This window comes from Puntigrus tetrazona, chromosome 8, assembly GCF_018831695.1.
Source record: "Puntigrus tetrazona isolate hp1 chromosome 8, ASM1883169v1, whole genome shotgun sequence".
Lineage (NCBI taxonomy): Eukaryota > Metazoa > Chordata > Actinopteri > Cypriniformes > Cyprinidae > Puntigrus > Puntigrus tetrazona.
Genome location: NC_056706.1, coordinates 21,414,603 through 21,434,948, shown reverse-complemented (window position 1 = coordinate 21,434,948; position 20,346 = coordinate 21,414,603). Strand labels below are relative to the sequence as shown.

Below are 20,346 nucleotides of genomic sequence, written 5' to 3'. Positions count from 1 at the left end.
CCCTGCTGTTTACTGGCCAAAGCTTTTAAACGCAAGTACGCTTTGCTTTGAAACCGCAATAAGAGAATATGAGAATTGAGCTTTCTGGAGCGGCAGACACGATATCTGCTAGATTTTATCCGCTGCGTGTGTTTTTCGCAAAGCTATCGATGTAACTGACGAACGAGGCGGGTCACTGGGAGTCGGGAAGAACGATATATTAGTTTCGGCTTACGTTACTGCAGTAAATAAAACTACAGACCTACCGTAAAAATGTCTACCAATCAAACCCCTCAACGGCAAAGGCTTTAAAAGCATCATTTAAAAAGCCCGGTCCGGATATCGAAGCGAAAAGAAGCCTGCCAACCAATTTAATGGAATCTAGAAAGGTAGCCTAATGCTACAAACTAGCGGTTGCTTACTGGCAAGCTAGGGAAGCTCAAGTCTCAGAGCGGTTCTTGATCTGCTTTCGTCCACAACTGAATGCGTTAAATGAAACGAGGTTGACCCGTCCTGCACTTTTCAACCGCCGTTATTAGTGAAACCACTAAATTGCCCGGGATAACAGAAGAGTCCGTCCCCGAACGGTCTTGAAGTCTTATCACTTGTTTCATAGCAATTGTCTGCTTTCACTTGGGATAGAATATCTAAAGAGCTCTTCTAAATGTTGAGTCTCTCAGAACCGCTGGGGCCTTTTAAACAGGTACATGGCGGTGATGCGATTTGATCCATTATGGCGCTTTTAATGTGCTCCTGTAGTTTTTGTGAAGGGGAAAATAGCAGATTAGAGCTTGTGATTAATCTAAGTGGCGTCGCAGAGGACGTGGTGATCTGTAAGTAGGGGGTTTGGAGGCGCAGATCCATTCATGACTCACAATTCATTAATGGTGTTTTCACTTGGAAACACCTGCTGAATGAACACCATTGTCACAGATGGGAAAAGCATTCAGGTGTTGCACTTTGTGTTACTCAGCAAATGAAAGATATGTGTTGAGGTCTTCTATATATGCATAAACAACTGCAACGTCATATGGTATAAAAAGGGCTGCAAGTGTCCTCGTAATTATACATTTAGGTATTGAGTAATATTGCATATACTTACTATTATATATGCTTTGTTACAAGAAAAATCAGCAAAAGTAGGACCCGGTGTGATGAATATGAAGGAAGACAGTTAATATGAAGCCTTATTGAGTTGCGTTTGGGCTAAACGAAATGTCTGTAAACTTAACAGAAAACCTGGTCTACACAATAAAACCACATTTGGATATTTTATGACGAGGCTTGTCTATAGTAATGGCTGATTTTATCCAAAAAGTTGCAATGCGTTCTCAAGATAAATGTCAGGTTGTAATTTTATATAATCTAATTGATGTTCAACTTGACCGGCCAAAACCATACTTGAATATTTTGTAAAATGTCTTTTACATTTTCCCCTCATCTGTTTTGTGTTGCCTACTTGCTTTTCTGTTTAAATAGTATTGAAAAGCAAGAATAGACTGTAATGGCAGCCCCTGTGTGACAACTTACCCCGTTGGGTTACAACATGCAGTGCATACAGAGTTGCCATTTCTTTTATACATATATACATATATATATATATATATATATATATATATATATATATATATAACAAAACAAATTATGTAGCAAGTCAAGCTAACGCCTTATTTTATATTAGTACACTGACTATAAGTAACTTTTCAAGTACATGTCAACTTATTCTAACCCTAAACCTATTAGTCTTCTAATACTCTACTAACAGGCTAATAAGAGTAGACACGATGTTACCTGCAGGCAATAGAATGTGTTAAAAGGACCATCAAAATAAAGTCAGACCGAAATTAACTTGTGTGCCTATACAGAAATCCACACAAACATACCCTGGGGAGACGCTCACTGACCTTCCCTTTGGGAATTAAACGGCGTTCAGAACGAAATGCTGCCCTTTTCCTTTCTCCGAGGCTAAAAGTGAGCAGACGTCTCATTTAAGCATGACCCTGCTGATTGGGCGATTATTCACGCGCGGACTTCGGCGTCACATTACGCGTGCGCTTCTGCACGTGCGCCCTGCGCGGGCTCGAGCGCGCGAGTTGCGCGACACGCGCAAAGTCAACACGGCGACGCTTTCCATACGGCGCACGATTTGTGTCAATAACTGCGTAGTTCATCTGTCAGCTGGAGACGATTCCGCCCGCTTCGCCAACAATAGCGGCATTATGGCAGAGGGGTCCGTCGAAATGCCAAAGCGATAAAAATGCGGGTCATTTGAATAACTTCAAATGTTATTTCTCAAAGACATTTAAGAAAAACAAAGAACGCAATGCATTTGACTAAAACGCGATCCCGTGGTATCGCTTCAGCAGACAGGTGAAATATAACACTGCAAGGATTACCGAATGAAACAAAAAGATAAAGAAAAACAAACTGTCATTTGCCGAGGCCAGTAGCCTAATGAGATAGACTCACAGAACTGGGGTCACATAGATGCCATATTATTTAATAGACCGATTGACTCATTTAAAGTGACATAAATCTTTTTGGGGGGGTAGTAGCATCATTTCCAGGAGCTGTTTTTTAATAGAGTTTGGCCATTTTTGAAGCAAGCCAGCTTGGCCAGAGCACCAGCATAGAAAGTGGTTGAAGCAGCTGCGATAAATATTAAGAAATGTTTAGATGCGTTGTCCGGCTGCTGGTTTCACGGGGGGTTCTTGCACTTTTGGCTCTTTTTTTTTCTGTTCGTTCAGTAGGGTAAAGTTGAACCGGAGTGCGCGTGAGCGTGCGCGTTATGAAGCATCGCTCTTTGAAGCGGACGCGTACATTTGTATACGACGAGTTGAAAGGAACGGCAAACTTTACGCCACGCGAGAAGCCCATTTAAATGCCACGGATCAATGAATGAAAGTTTGAGCTGAGGCTGTGTTACAGCGCCTGCTGCGACGTGATTGGGCTGAGCGGCGAGCTCGTGATGCTCGGGCACATATAAAGGGCGACCTGTCATGCACGCGGCTGGAAGAAGAAATTGCTGAAGAGATCAGCCGGACAGACGGAGCCTTCATGATACTGCCCACATCACACGCATTTCCTCAACGAAGTCGCCAAGAAGACGCACCGCACAGCGCGCGAGACATAAAGGAAACCCTCTTTTATTGCCCTTCGTAAAAGCCCCAGTGTCATTTAGCGAGAGATGCCGCCGAGGACCGGACTTTTGCTGCTCGCCGCGCTCATCGCCTCCGCGTACGAACTGGATCAGAACGAATCCTACTCGCCCAGGAGAGCACGCTTCTCCCACAACAGCCCCTGTAAGTAGGAAGCGTTCGGGAACGACGAGCCGGTCGCGTGCCGCTGACACGCACGCACGCATCGCGGCGTAGGGGTAGATCGTGTGAGAACTGTCATCTCCTCTAGGATGAGCTCTCGTCCGACGCGTGCCGCCGAGCTTGCTCCGTGACAGATGTATCGGTGAACATCACGTTCATCCTCTGACTCGCGACGAGCTTCTCGTGATGCATTGAGCGCGATGAATGAACGTGAACGACGATTCCGCCCGAAGCTTCCAGCCCTCAAAAGCACGCAGGAGTTTCTTACGTCGGGGGAGAAAACGCTAGAGTAAAAAACCTGTTCGTTGGTTGCCTTACCACATAGTATCAGGTTCATTCGAGATAGCGCTTTTAATGTAAAACGGCACAAATAATGAATCGGTCGCCTTATAATTGAACTAATTATGATTCTTGTAAGTAAAAAGTATACGTCGCATTTAACCTTTATTTGTTCAAGCAAGTCACTTTGGAGAAAAAAAAAAATTATTTATAGCAATGGCCTTTTTCTTATTGCAAATACTTGAAGGAGGAAAGAAGAAAAACTTGCAGGAAGAAATTTCACTCAGACGTTGCTAGCATGTTTCACATTTAATTACTGAGAAATTTCAATTCACAGTAAATGAAACGGAAAAAACTCAAATAGTGTTTTTTGTAAAATGCACTTCGGTTGTCTTTGCTTTATTTACAAACCGCCTCACGATTTAATGAAAAACTGTATACAAATGAGAATTTAATAAGAATGGTCTTATAATTAATTGAAATCCTTGTGTCAACGATTATTTTTGTTTAGATTTTCCAAGTCGTCGAAAATATCATTAGGAGTGCTAATATTTCATATAACAGCACTGGCGCATAAACTCGCGCCATTCGCCCGTTATGTTGAGCGGACTTCAAAATGCTTTAACTCCTTTTGTAGGCATTTTGTTTTTATCAGGGAATAGAACATCAGCATGAAAAACGAATATCGATATTGCATTGCTATCAGCTGAAATCACAGGCGTGCTGATATTCACTACTACGGCATTCTTGCTCATGTGATAATTGGATAATTTAGTGTGTTACTCAGTTACTGGTGTTTTGCATTTGTGTGGGTGACACTGGTTCTGTCTTAATGTTATTATTAGCTACAGTTGCCAATTTTTCTCTTTTTTTTCAGCCATCATGTGGTCCTGCATTATGTTATTATCACATTTTACAGAAGCAGATGCCAATAGCTTGAATATGTTGGTATATTGACTATTGACATTGTTTTATATAATGATATATATATATATATATATATATATATATATATATATATATATATATATATATATATATAGTATATATATATATATATATATATATGTATATATATATATATATATATATATATATATATATATAGTATGTATATATATATATATATATATATATATAGTATGTATATATATATATATATATATATATATATATATATATATATATATATATACCAATTTCACTCTTTGAAGTGCAACCACAGCTGCCAAGTTTTTTTTCTTCTTCCTTTTTCATGCATACTCTATTTTTAGTTTAGTTTAGTAGATTAATCGATGTAGATCATTCAAAATCTGCACATTTGTAACATGAACAAAGAGTCAAATTTCGAAGGTGATACAGTTAAACCTTACCGTCTAAAACAGTTCCACATACATTTCAATCCCTACCGTACTTTCTGATTACCCTTAAAGCGTTGTGCCATTCTTGATAGGTTATTAATTCTCTGTGAAAGAGTTGGAGGTAGATCCAACATGAAAGGCTTTCCCCAGTGAGGTCGCACCATCACGCTTCATATTCCAGCTCTCACCGCACACACACTTGAGCCAGCTAACCGAGGTCTCCGGGTTCATTCGAAAAGTTAAACAGGTAGAGAACTGGAGGGCAGGCGGCTCGCTTACACTAACTTTTAAGGGACCGGACACAATGGATGCTTTAAATGACGCTGCGTGCGCCCGAGAGGACCCGGCGCTATTAAAGATGATTAATTGTCCTGACCTGCTGCTCGGCGCGTTAGAACTGGAGATCTGGTGTCAGTGTTACAAAAGGTACTTCCTTTGTCTTGAACGAAGTCGGTAATTAATATGCTGCAGAGAAAAGCTGGCCCAAGTGACAAATAGTGGATCTGTGTGTGGTGTGGGACACAGAGTTCCGCTCTGTCTCTAGTCGGGACGTGAAAACCTTTGTCAAACTCCACTTGGTATTTGCAATACTTCCTGTTGTACTTAGTTGCCAGGGAGACATGTACTGACTCAGTGCTTTTCAGACAAAGAGACAGTGGTGCACTAATAATTCCAAAAGAGCAAAAACGAACAGTATATACTTCACAACTGAAGGGGGCTAATGTTTGTAGCGTCTAAAGTGTTGATATTCATGGAGTTCGTTTATTTACTACAGGACTTTATGTCTCATTTACTGGAGACATTACAGGGTCGGTCAGGTTGATGATAGGGTGAACGTACCTCCTCTTTTTGCTGAATATGTCCTGGCTGGCATTTCTAAAATGGCCTCATTGCTCCAGCTTTTAGCTTTGTAAAGTTGATCTATAGCATGTAGGCATTGTAATCAATTGACCAATTGTGGCTTGCGAGAAGAAGGGGTAGACAGGGAACAGTCAAAGCGATGCAAATATCCGTGCATAAAACCCGAGCTGGACAGTAACTGGTTACATGGAATTAAGTAATCAGATTTACAAAAATTAAGCTTTTTGAAATGGGCATAATTAGTTACATGCATTACATGATTGCATTGATTCCCCTTAATTGTACTTTAAATCGTTCTTTCTAAAAAATCCTATAGTTCAGATTTGACTGTAATTCCAAATATTTTTTAAATACATACGTTTGAAACATTTCTGAGGAAGTCTATACTTCAAATAAATGAACAACACATTTGCACGTTTTCTGATATCGTAAACAATGCATGTAAACAAATAAAATGTTAGCATTTTCATTATCTTTTTATCGACCCGCCAATGTAATGTTAAATGCATTTTATGATGCTGATGTAAAAAATGGAAGGAATGTTTTAATCTATATATATATATATATATATATATATATATATATATATATATATATATATGATGCATTTAAAGTTTGATCAAAAAGTAATCTAAAAGTAATCCAATCAAAGTAGCCAGAATGCATTGCCTAAAATGAGTAACCTATTACTAACTACAGTTTTCATCAAGCGATCAGTAATAAATAGAATTTTTAAAATAATCAACCCTTCAACAACAATCAAACAAACATTCTAATATATTTAGGTGCTTATATGTGGACTTCAAATGTTAAAATATACCTTTAAGGTATTATTTGTACCCTTATTGGTTAATGTGTACCTTTTGAAAACGATCCCAGGGTCAGCTTTCGATCATAATTCAAGGGATAGTTCACCTAAAAATGAAAAACGTGCTCCAAACCTGTATGAGTTCCGGTTAAACATCAACGAATAATGCAAGTTTCTGGTTCTCATTGACTACTGTAGTATTTTTTTCCCAGTCTATGTAAGACTATTCTTCGGAAAAAAAAAATTTTGAGCTCAGCAAAAGAATGTAACTCATGCAGGTTTGTAACAACTTGAGAGCGAGTAAATAACTCTTTTTTTTGGAGGGGGTAAACTATCCCTTTAATGAGAATATGCTAAAACCACAGATGGGATCTTCAGATAAAGAAAAGCCCAGTTGTAAATGAATGAACTCTCCCTGACATACTAAGACAATTGCAGCGTCGTCTCCAAATCGTCAAGGCCTAGCTGAGTCACGCATTACAGTCTGGTGTGAAACGCTGACACTCAAGGGCCACAGGTTCAAGTCGGGGTCATGCGCTCCGCAAGCTGAAATCTGAACAGGTAGCTATGTAAGTGTAGAAAATGAATTATTCACTCCAACAATTCATCCTATTAGTCTGCGTGCAAAAGTGTAATATCACCCGTCTACAAGCGTACGTAGGGTCTCTGATAACTTGAGGTTTTACGCCACTTGATGATACACGAGTGAGTAAGAGAGAAAGCTAAAAACAAGACTGTGCATTGTCTATTGATGTGTTTTCTTGAATCTGAAATGAGTCCTGACCTGTCGAGGCCCATGGCAGTACCCTCAGAATTATTAGAGTGAGCTGGCCAAGCCGTATTCAAGTTTCATTAGTCACAATATGTCTAATCATCGTGCCTGTTTTCCCACCGCAATACAATAAGTGCTCTATGAAAGCATCAAACACAATATCAAACCCATATTTTACGCCTCTTCTCAGCCGTGTGGAGTGTTTGTGAAGAGACAGCCCCTGAACTGTGTGGCCCGGTTCATCCGTAACTATTTTCCCTTTGCCTTTTATAATGCCATAAGAGTGACAGAATCAGAGTAATTCAGCTTGTTTCTGATGTGGCAGTGGAGTCCCATTGTTTTCTCTGGAAGAGTGATTTGGCTTCGTCATGCATTTAAATTAAAACAGCCTTGAAGATACAAGCACACTTTTAAATAGAGTACTTAATATGGAAATAAAGTTTAAAGGGATACACTTAAGTGTGAATTGAGTATAATGTTTTTTAGACAATTATTACATTTTATTTGCAATGAAATTCATGTTTATTATAGCATTGCTTTTTTAATTCAGTTAAAGGAAAATTCCAGTTTTTTTGGAAATAGTTTCTCGACTATTTAATTTCTCAACTCCGCCAGAGTTAATAACTTTTACCATTTTGCGATTAAGCCGATCCCGGGGTCTGGTGATAGCACTTTTCGCATAGCTTAGCATAGATCATTGAATCCAATTAGACCAGTAGCATAGCGTTCAAAAATGACCATAGAGTTTTGATATTTTCCCTGTTTAAAACTTGACTCTCCTGTTACATTGTGTACCAAGACCGGCTGGAAATGAAAATGTGTGACAGCTTTAACACGGCCGCAGCAGGCGCAGTGATATCACGCAGCACCTGTGGAAAATAGTCCCCAGCATGCAAGATACTCTCGCTGTGCAGGCAAGAGGGTCTGGCTGTTTTCAGACACTGCGTGATATCACTACGCCTGCTGTGGCCATGTTACGGCAGCAAATTTCATTTATTATCACGCCGAAATGAGAGTGTAGTTCCTAAATATACCGGCCTATAAAATTGCAACTTTTAATTTTTCTCCGGTCTTAGTGCATGATATAACTGCAAAAGATAGGATAGGAAAAATACTGAAACTCTTGGGTCATTTTTGAACGCGATGCTACTGGTCTAATTGGATTCAGTGATCTATGCTAAGCTACGCTAAAAGTGCTATCACCAGACCCTGTTCTTTAGTATGTTAATCAACACATTAAAATTAAAGCACCACAAGATATTAAAGGTACAGATTTTCAATGCCTTTTTAAGTGTACTTAAGTGTGTTAAGAAACATAGTGATGAAAGTGGCTCTCTTTAAGTACACTTAAGTGGCCTTTTATTTCATTAATGAAGATTAAAAGTACACTACACGTGTACAATTAAGCACAGTCTTAACTAGTCTCAAGGTACCCCAAGGCTAAGACTTGGGTCAGCGAGACACCTCAGGTTAAATCACATGATTTCGTTCACACCATGGTACAATTTTCCCCTTATTCTGAGAGAAGTGAAGCAGGACAACTTCTAGTCATGTTTTCACAAGGGAAATGTTTCCACTGATAAGAGAGGCCAGCCATGGAAACATTTCACCCTCACTTGTCCCGAGGCTAACAGTGAGTGCAGGAAAGTGATACAATTGTATTTGCTATTAAAATGAAGATGTTTATCATTTTTATGGCTCTGTCATAGCTCAGGCGATGTAATAGAGCTCTCGGTCGCGTTTTGCTGAAGTATCAACTTTGTCTTGGATGCTTCTCCTTAAATTCCTTCGGAAGACTGAAAATAGAAACAACAACATTAATCCGGACTGCAGAACTGATTTATTATTGGAGCAATTTGATGAGAGACACCTGAGTTTGTACTGCAGTCACTGATTTTAGTATTTTGGTAGTTTTTAGATATTGTTGAGACGTTTGTAGTAGGGTCCATGCTGGGAGAAAAATCAGCCTCAGCATGTTGCTTGTTTGTCTTAGCTGGTCTCCCGTACTAGTTCATTAGCTGGGGACTTAAGCATCTTAATTAGATTGAGAGACCAACTGAACACTTAGTTAAACCAGATGAACACAGCGGCTTGAAAAGGTTGGGAGACCATTTGACACCAGTCTACATCATTTGTGATTTATTTATTTATTTCATTATTTTTAACTATTATGATTTTTTTTTTTTTCAGATTTAAAACTTTTCACAATGTTTCATTCACTTAGAGCTGTTACACGCTCCACGAAAGGTCATTTTCAAAAATCCATAGTAGAGGCACATTTTTTCATTTTACATTTACAAAAATTATGATTCCAGTCAGAGGACGCAGGAAAAAAATATGCATTGTACATATGTGCATCTCAGTTTCACCTAAAAATAAAATCAAATAAACAAAAATAAATATAATAATAATAATAACCTATTTTAAGGATACACCCTGGCAACATGTAATTGGAAAAACATACAATTAACAGTTATTTAAAATGCATGCAACTCATTTATTTTTAAACCAGAGCTTAGCCGTCATTCTGAAATGCTTTATATCAACAATAATTTTGACAAGTCCCAGCCATTTAACCTAACATCTACAGTCTGGCCTCATTCACGTCCATTGTAAGAATCTCGCAGTAACCCTGATTTATGCGTTTCATGCAGATAATCACAGACGAGTCGATATTATATAATGTGGTAATGTGCAAGTGCTGTCAATAGATTTTAACTTTTATTGAACCCAAAATTTTCCATTAAATGTGCACAATAAGCAAATGGCCTTAACAGAATGTACATCTGAGAATCTTGCCCTAACCTGCTCCTATGGACAATAGGCATATTCACTGCATGACATTTGGGGGGTTTCTGGTTATTTCAGAAGTCTGCCTTTTGCCAGGAGCATTGACACAGCAACACACAGCCTATTTTCCTTCAGATACAGTAAAGTGAGTGTGTAGCAACAACAGCCTGTCTCTCTCTCTCTCTCACACACACACACACACACACACACACACCCTTGAGGTTTCTTCTCAGCGTGGCGTGGGATCCCGGCCCTGCAGGCTACAAGTTTGTGCGGCAAAGCGTTTATAGTCTTTGGCGTGGAGCTGTTGGAGGTGGTGGTTTGGCCCTCTTACTCAACCCGCTGAACGTTATTGTCTTGTCACATGTAAGGGTAATGGAAACGACTGCCAAAAAAAGAGACAGTCAGCAGAACCCAATACAGTGCGGCACACATGCCCTACGCCCCTCTCTGTCACTCCCTGACTACGGGGGCAAACGCAGGGCACAAAACGCCCAGACTACCACAAGGCCTGCAGTGGATATTCTTCATTCAGTGGGTCACAGTTCCAAGAAGAGAAAAATGGCTGGAATACCCATAAAATTTATGGCAGAGAGTGGAGTGGAGTAATGACGCCAATGCTTGGCTCAGTTGCTATATATTTCAGGGTGTCAAGTGGCTAGTCAAGCTTGTTGTTATTTGACATTTTAAGTCCAAATTTGGCTTGCTATCAAAATTGAATGGAAACTCACACATAAAACCCCAGTATTCGTTCACGTTTGTACTATAGTTCCCCCAGACCGAGTGGTATTTAAGCATCCCGTGGACCGGGAGGTGATAATGAGAAAGTGACCCCTTAAAAATGATCCCGCGTTCACTTGTAAGCAAGGTGAGGAATTCATTATCAAGCATAAATGGTTTTACAAGTTCATTGCTACTACACACAATGTGTTTCTCTTTAAATCATTTCCCATGAGAATACGTTCCAGCATTAACTGCCCTGTTCCTCGCACTGGGAGTCCAGACCGTCTCCAAAGACTGTTCCCTCAATAACCTTCGGTGGCTTTTCTCCAGGTCTTTGAGAAAGTACAAGTTGAACTGTCCAAGCAGTAGAAGGAAGTTCATTTGCTTTAACGACCGAGCAGAGAAACCAGTGGATGGATGGTTGAAGTAGTGAGTGAGAAATACTCAACGCTATCTCACGACCAATTCATACGGATTTCGTGAGGCGGCTAACTGGTACCACTTCTCTCGTATGAATTTGTACAAAGAGGTTGTATAAATTGGTATGAATTACCAAACAAGCTCTTTAGCCCACTCCTGTGAAGCACCTCAAATGACCTAATCGAGTCCGTCTCTCTGCGCTCTCAAAATACATAAGTGTAAATGAATAGTTTTATATTTCCCCATCATGTTAAATTTGATTATACCGTTCGCAACGCTTCGTGCAACTTCATTCTTTGCCTCAGTTAAAACTACTACAGTTTTATACCTTTGCGTTTTGTCCACTTTTCATGAACTTTGTTTAGTAGCACTTCATCAATTCTCACATTCTTAACTAGCACACATACAACTTGCATCCACCTGGCTGATTATTAGTGCTTATAAAGCACATATTATTGCTTTATTAACACGTTTTAGATCCCTTAAACCTACACAATATCTAAATCTAACCTGTTAACTATAAAATTTGCAGCTTATTAATAGCTAGTTCGGTAATTGTGAAGTTCACGTACCGTATTGGGTCTGATTAAGGGATCTAAAACATGGCATATCAGAATAAAGCATTATTATGTACTTAATAGACACTACTAAACAGTCAATGCTAGTAATAAGCATGCTATTAAGCAACTAGTAAGTGAGAATTGGTTCTTAAATTAAAGCGTTACCTCTGCGGTTTTTCCCCGTCAAGTTTTTACTGTTTTAAATTAACTCATAGCGGTTAGTTTTGGTCATAGCTTTTGAACTCTTCAACAGAGTCTTTCTTTATAAATTCCTTTGGAATAAATGAATTGATAATATACTTCAAGAACCATTCTATACGGGTACCTATACCTAAATATCACACTATATATAATTGTATATTACCAAGTTTCGGTTTGGACTTGACAAATACTCGAAGTACATGTATGCATATAAAGCGAAGAAGCTCTTTAGATTCTGCTAATGTCCTGTGATTTTGTTTTGGCAGCGGATGTGGCGCGCTGCTTGAACAGTGCTCTCCAGGTGGGCTGCGGTGCCTTCGCCTGTCTTGAAAACTCAACGTGCGACACAGATGGCATGCACGACATCTGCAAGTCCTTTCTCTACAGTGCTGCTAAATTCGACACTCAGGTATGTACGTTTGTATACAATTCAAGCGACAGAACAATAAAGATATATCAGTTCATCGATGGATACACAATATCCTATTGAAGTCAAAGGCGCCTTTTCAGCAGACAGTAGCAAGCTAAGACGCAGCGGGATTGGGTGAATCCTGTCAAATGAATGCGGTTGAGTTCCACTGAGATCTGAAAGGCCTGATGGGAGCTATTCTTTTCAAAAGTTTTTATTACAAAGTGATTCATAAACGCTTTCTTAATTGGTGGTCTTATATAGACTCGCATTATACCGCAATAAATTGTTTGAGACTTTTTAGTGGCCAAGCTTCCACTTAATTCTAAAATGGATTGAAGTCGCAGCTCAGTCCTGTGCTTGATATATTGACACATTCGATTCCTGTTTATTTTGCAGGGCAAGGCTTTTGTGAAAGAAAGCTTGAAGTGCATCGCCAATGGCATCACTTCAAAGATCTTTCTAACCGTCAGACGGTGTTCCACCTTCCAGAGGATGATTTCGGAGGTTCAAGAGGAGTGTTACAGCAAGCTGGATATTTGTACAGTGGCCAAATCAAACCCAGAAGCCATTGCAGAGGTGGCTCAGCTTCCCAGCCACTTTCCCAACAGGTAAGATTCGTTAAAAAAAAAAAGGTGAAAAGATTTCACAAAAACACAAGAAGTATATCAGAGTTGTTGACCGAACTGTTCAAGAATAAGGTGGTATATATTTTAAAGTATAAAATATATGTATTTTGAAAATGTACCCGCGGATCATATATTACTACTGAACTAAAAGGTCACTTTTAAGTTTAATTGCTAATAATAATTGCACAGAAATTTCAACAGAAAGGACATATGTTTTTGCTTACATAATATATGTGTGTACTTTATATATATATATATATATATATATATATATATATACATAAGATGCATGTGTTTGTATTTATATATGCATAATATACAGTGCACACACATACATTAAAATGTATACACTGTACATTCAGCAGCACGTTTTATTTTTTTTAAACATTTTGCAAAGACAATAGAAATAATGATTAAATTGCATATAAAGATGCACTTACCTAAGAGGGTAAAAAAGGGTCGGCTCATTTGCTCTAGCGCTGTCAAATCAATCAATCAAGAATTTCCATTCACGTGTTCCTAAGTACAAATTCAAAACTTGCATAAAAATAGTGGAAACTCAGCTCAACTGCTTAACGAAGCAGATAGCGCCACTTAATTGTTATCTATTATGATCTTGCTAGAAATCAGACTGACCAACATTGTAAAAAAAAATAGTCATTTGTGAGGAATAAAAAAACATGAATGCGTTTATTTAAAATTTGCTGAGCATTCGCAGCGCTATCTGCAGCTTTCGAACGCTGCTTAACCCGCTAATTTGTTGACGCACTGGCTCAGCGTGAATTTTCTCCGTCTCGCCGCAGGTTTTATGGGAAACTACTGCAGAGTTTGATGGAGTGTGACGATGAGACGGTGGACCTGGTGAGGGCAAATCTGTTGACCCGATTAGGGCCCGAGATCGCCATGCTCTTCCAACTACTGCAGAACAAGCCGTGTCCGTCTGCTGCGGTACCTACTGGAATGGAGACTCGTGGTGGGTGGCGGTGGTCTGTCAGTCCCCATGGATACAAGAACCAGCCAAATCTACGCAACAGAGATGCCTCGAATCTCTTTGGCAAGAAACGCAACATTGGTGACAGCTCTTAACTTCAGACCAGTTTGCCAGGCCAAGCTACCGAGCACACATACGCAAACGAAAAGTGAAAACACACACACATAAAAAAAAAAAAAAAAAAAAAGAAAGCAAGGCAAAACAGTGGTTTATTTTCCAAGGCTATACAGGGACACATTCCTTCTCAACTGGAAAAAGGCATGCACCAGTGCGAAAACATCTCGAATGTCCAATTCTATGTTTATCACTTCATATTCGACGAGTTTTACACGTTCGAGGGGAAATCGGCCTGTAGGTCGAGTCGAGGTCATCCAGCGGGAGTCATCCTGGCCATAGCATAGAGAGCTCTTAGATAGACTTATTTCCATGCAAATATCTCTAGAAAATATTATCCGAAAAAAATAGCCATTTGTATATGAAATATATCTTACGGAGATTACAGCAAAGAAAATGTATGTGTATATAAACTGACTCTAGCGTTGATGTGAAATAGTTGGCATGTGTCATAGAAATAAGAGTGTACTATTTATTTATTAACAGATATTTTACTACTACTTTAGCTGTTAATCTCAAATTGCCACTAGCCTTTTTCGTGAAACTCTCCCATTTGGCGAGAGCGATCTTTAATAATCGTTGTGCAGGAATTCATTAAAATACCAAAAAACTCGAGTTCACTTCAAACGCCGTTGAGTACAGCAACAGTAGATGTCAGCGATCCACACTGGGCGACCAAACGTTATTTATGAATTAGAGACGCACAGGAAGGGACCGATAACTTCTCTTCGCATTCCTTCAGCTTCGAGCTTTTTTCACCGTTCGCAAACATTTTCTTAACTCTTGGATCGCCTCTCTACTTATTATCTGTTCGAGTAGTGCAATGCAAATAAACTCTGAGAGGAAATTCAGCTCTTAGCCCCGAGCGCATTGCTAGCGCTACGTCTAAACGCGTGTTTTGGCCGACTTATTGGACAGACGAACAAATTACTCCCTGGTGAATATGACGTGCGGAAGTGAGTTCAAGCGCGCTGTTCCCAGTGTCGCCGAGTCAAAAAAACTAAAATAAATAGCCTAGATGTCTATTTAAAAAAACGTATGAATTGAATGATTAATATTTATTTTCTTACTATATTATTTAAATGTTTATTTTATTACATTTCTGTGGGCAATATTACGTCATTCAGCGAGCGTCGGTTTACAGATATAGTGCTTTTGAATTGTTTCGGCGTCCGTTTTCCGGGAGCTATTTGAAATTTATTTAATCAATCGATTATTTAGTCATTCTGAGTTGACTGACCCATGTAATGACTCTGTGCTGGTCATGGGGGAACACGCTGGTCATACGAGTCAGGCGAATGTTATATGGGACCACTATAATGCAAACTTTGTCAAAAGTTTATCGAGCATTGCCACATGCTGTGTATACATTCAGGGTTAATCAGCTATATATATATATATATATATATATATATATATATATATATATATATATATATATATATATATATATATATATATATCGTTAGCTTTAACAGAGTAATTGACATCCAGTATTTCATAGCGCTGTCGTTAATGCGGTTAATTTGGGGCAGTCACTGCAAAGTGTTTTCCGGGGCCATTCTCGACACTATGCAATATACGACGTTTCCGAAAGGCCTATTTCTCTCAGAGTGTTTACCCAGGGTGAATGGGGAAGATCTCTCTGTAAGTGCTTCTCGGGGAAGTTCAGATTAGCAAAGGCTGGAGGGCAGCGTTTGGCTTGGGAACGACTGAGGAGCGAGGGCCAAATCCAATCAAACTACCGCAAAACCACTTTTTGACTATTCCCGTCCAAAAATAAATTCCATAGCAAAGAAGCCATTTCACCACTCAGTGATTTAACCGTTCAAACGACCAATCTGCATCGCTTAATACGTCCTGATTTGTTTGAAAAACACAGGCTAGCCATTAAACGGCTTGTTTTATGGTGAACTCGCACTGGCGCCGTATTGGTACTGTGGTGATAATACAGCAGTTTGATTGAATTGGACCCAAAGAGAAATGAGAGAGCAGAACCGGAGAGGGCAGAATGACTGTTTTTACTTAAACCAAATGATCTGCAAATCTAAAAGTAATTCACCAAACTATGCAATAATCGCTAGAAAGGTTGCAAACTAAAATCCATGCTATCGAGCCCTAAGCGGAAATGGGGCCGTTTAAGTTTGAGACTAAGCAGCAGTAGCTTTTTTTTTTTCTTCTCCCATATGAAATCAAATCCCCAGTCCCCAGTAATCCTTTGTTTTGTCTCACCCCCGCTCCGATTTCTTTGTTTTTCGCGTTCCTGTTCCTGGCCACCTTTTCTGTGTGTGTGTATATATATATATATATGTGTGTATTTATAATAATATATGCACTTTCCGTCTCACAGGACCACTATCAAAGGGCATTGAAGCATAGCTAGATTCTGCTCAGAAACACCAGAGTAGCCGCTGCGTTCTTGTTCGAACAGACAAGGACGCACCGGCAAAAGTGAGGATTTTTACCGTATGATATCGCAATCTGTTAAACACCACGGAAGTACCTGTACCAAACAAAGCTGCTAAACGAATTTCCAACCCCACTGTGTTACATTAAAGCTATTTTTTCCATTAAAAATCCCACCGGTTTGTCCAGCATTCACTGTGTGCGAACATTTTCAAACTAAACGACCAGTGACTCGATTATGCATTTGCCATTTTCACGCACTTCTGGTATCTCAGCAACAAGGTGTCCATACCATCTCCAGAGAAACGGCAGCGAGCTCAGACGTTTGCTTCAGCCCAGCTCAAAGACATTTGATGTTTGAAAAGACGCTGGTGAACTACTCTTAAGTAGCATTAAAGTTCGCAATGCTGTTCGGAAGGTCTGGCCACTCTTGTCCTGATTGCATCTTTTCTTCCGTTACTGAAAAAAAAAACCATTTAAATGTAAATGTGTGTTGTTTTGTTAAATTATTACAATGCAATTGTTAGACTGCTGTGGATATAAGGCTTTTTCTCTCATTGGAAGCCTCTGTCATGTAGCTCACCGTTTTCTTCGTATTGTGATTCAGAGAATTTTCCAAAACGTGATGGATTTTGTAAACTTCAGAGAATGTATATTTTATCAAATGTCTGTATTTGGTGCAAAGGGGTGCCTACGGCGCTGAAAGTTTAGTGCGGCCCTCTGGTCATTTGAACTTGAACAGCATTGTGTCCTTATCACGATTTACGGTGGATTAGCAGAGCTTGGAGACTGACCCTTCTTGTTGCCAAATTTAAAGTTTATGTAACCACTGCCTCAAGGAAGCATCTAGACTTAGAATCGAATCCGACGTTATCCGCCTGCGTTATAGAAATAGTATAGAATGTAGAGTGGGAGTGATTGGAAAATGATGTTCTGCGTGATCAAACCGTCCCAATCGGACACGTTTCAGGTTGGTTTAGCACTCGGTTACGTCATACGTCATAAGCAGAAAGATCAGGATGCACTACAATAAAAGCGATCTGTTCGTACAGGTCCTTCGTTGTCTCCGATTCACCAAAAACTGGTGATTTCTCCTCTTTAATCCAGGGCCCTGAGGACTATAGGCTACACAAGCCATTAAACTGTATGGTACTCTTTCCTCTCAAAACTTGAAACCACTTATATCGCTCATAATCCAGTTTACGTTCACGAATGTTGTTGTTTATTTTATTTCTTTTTTTCTTTTTTTTTTCCTTTTCTTTTCAAATGCAGTATGAAACCAAAACAGGAAAAGGTTGTCTCGCGAGGCATTCTGTTTAAGGCATTCTCTCTTTTTTCGTCCCTAATGTTATACACATGATGGAAATTTGTGATTGATTTGCACTTTATACTGAACCCATGTGCATATATACTTGTGTATATGTGTTGGGGGTTTCTTTCTGTGCTGACAGGTCAAAAAAAGAAGAAAAAAAAAAAAACAAGAGGAAAAAAAGATACAAATACATCAGCTATGTGTCTTTTCTGTGTAATAATAAACTATGATCAGATCTGGCATACGGTATCTAATTTTGTGTACTTATTAACCAATTCAGTGTATATTTGCTAAAGTACTGGGTGCGCTTGATGCGTTCATCAAGTTAATGAGCTCGTATTATAACTCATATATTCTAAATGGCACAACATTAAAAACTTGGCTTGGGTACAATGTATTCAAGTAATGATATGGCGTAATCCTAGGACGATCTTAAAGGACTAATTTACTGCTGGCTGATGGGGTTTTAATAAAAGCTGGCTGTCTATGCAAAAGAAAGCCAATTTATATAAAATCATTGCTGAATTGAGAAAATAACAAAAAAGGGATGTAGCGAAAAAAGGTAGAGAAACTTCAACTACCGAAACGCGCTGGGCTTAAACAGACTATAATTGGGGGATGCAAAAAAGCAGAAATACAATCTGTGGTTTTCACATAAGCTGTCAAACGTCTAATGCATTTTTTGCCATCAGGTAGATGAAAAGTAATATCGGTCAACACTGAAAATAACATGCATTCTTCATTTCATCTTCATACTACACATGGCGATATAACGTTGGTTGAAAATCTGTGGAATTCAACTGGGTTTCATAAAAAAAAAAAAAAAAATTAACACCAAATTTCAGTAGTCCAACACTGTTCATCCGGCCAAATATGCTCAAAATTGCACCTTGTGTACATGTGAACGGACAGCGTAACTGCTTCCCTGATTTCTGAGAAGAAACGCATGAAAGACGATCCCAAAGTATTGCATAAGATAAGAAAAAATATTCAAGAGATACAGTCTATGCGTGCATGAAATGCATTTTTATATGCGCATTAAAGCAGCTGTAGCTGTTGCGCTGAAACAGTCGAAACTCATTCTTGATAGTAAACTGTCATTTTTGTTTCCCCGGAGTACGTAGGTTTGGTGAGTGTGTAAAAAAACTCGTGAAAAGTTTGCAAATGCATACGAGCAGCCCTAATGTGACCCCGAAACCAGCCATAAACAGCATGCTGTCAAACAATTGTGTGTTTGTATAGTGCGTACATTTATTATGCATGTATAAATCATGCATTAAGAAAAGTATGTTATATATTTATATATACAATATAAAATATGAATGTACATATATTTATGTAAATACATGTAAATATTTTCCAAATATATGCTGTATGCATGTGCATTTATATTTACATAATGAATATACACAGTACACATATTATGCAAATTAAATCCTTTTCATTTTGGATGCGATTTAATCATTTCGTGATTAATCATTAGACAGCATTCATTTGTAGCCACCAATACATTGCATGGGTCAAAATTATTGATTGTTCTTTTATGTCATAAATCATTAAGATAGAAAGTAAAGATCATGTTACACGAAGGTAATCTGTAATATTCATAATTTGCATATGCATTGCGAAGGACTTCATTTGGATTGTTAATTTTTTTGGTTTTTTTGCACCCTCGGATTCCAGATTTTCAAATAGTTGTATCTCGGCCATCTCCTATCCTAACTTTTTTCAGTTTTCAGATGATGCATAAATCAAAATTTTGGAAAGATTGACTCCAGGGTCTCATGTTCATAGCTGTAATTATGACAGTGAATACCACTCACTTAGCTGTAGGGGGCTCCAAAGTCACAAAAAAAGCAAAACTATATACAGTAAGGTTGCTTTAATACAAATTTTGCATGCATTTCCCAAAAGCATTGTAAGCCGAAGAGAATGGCTTAAACCACTGGCACGAATGGTCTCAGCAATTGAATTATGCCTCTGATACATTTGGGCACGAGCGTCATGGCATTAGCGCTGTTTCCATGCAAAGCTGTGAATATTGCATAAAACCTTCGCAAATAAAGCACGGTTTCAATCCAACAAGTCAAAGATAACATTTCAGAATGATCATAACAATATTTCACGCAAAAAGATCGGTGCGTTGGTTAGTCGGTGTCTGCAAAAGTATGGGAAGACTTTTCCCTCAATAAATTCTTAATTTTCTGCTTATTAATAGTTAATAGTTAGCAACGTAGCTGTTAAGTTTAGGTATTGGATAGGATTAGGGATGTAGAATAAGGTATTAATATGTGCTTATATTCAATGGCTAATTTTTTGTTTTTTTTTAAGTGCATGGAGGAATTTATTTGGTAAAAGATTTTCCATTTACCGTTATTCATATGAACTTTTTTTTTATTTGTTATTTGTTA

The 20,346-nt window shown here is 38.7% G+C and overlaps 1 protein-coding gene across 1 annotated transcript; it reads left to right on the top strand.

Annotated features, from left to right (window-relative positions):
- Nucleotides 1–2,827: 2,827 nt before the first annotated feature.
- Nucleotides 2,828–18,177, top strand: stc1 (stanniocalcin 1). Its single transcript, XM_043246073.1, has 4 exons — nt 2,828–3,281; nt 12,341–12,483; nt 12,883–13,094; nt 13,916–18,177. The coding sequence occupies exons 1-4, from the start codon at nt 3,167–3,169 to the stop codon at nt 14,196–14,198; spliced, it is 753 nt and encodes a 250-aa protein (XP_043102008.1). The 5' UTR covers nt 2,828–3,166; the 3' UTR covers nt 14,199–18,177.
- Nucleotides 18,178–20,346: the final 2,169 nt, after the last annotated feature.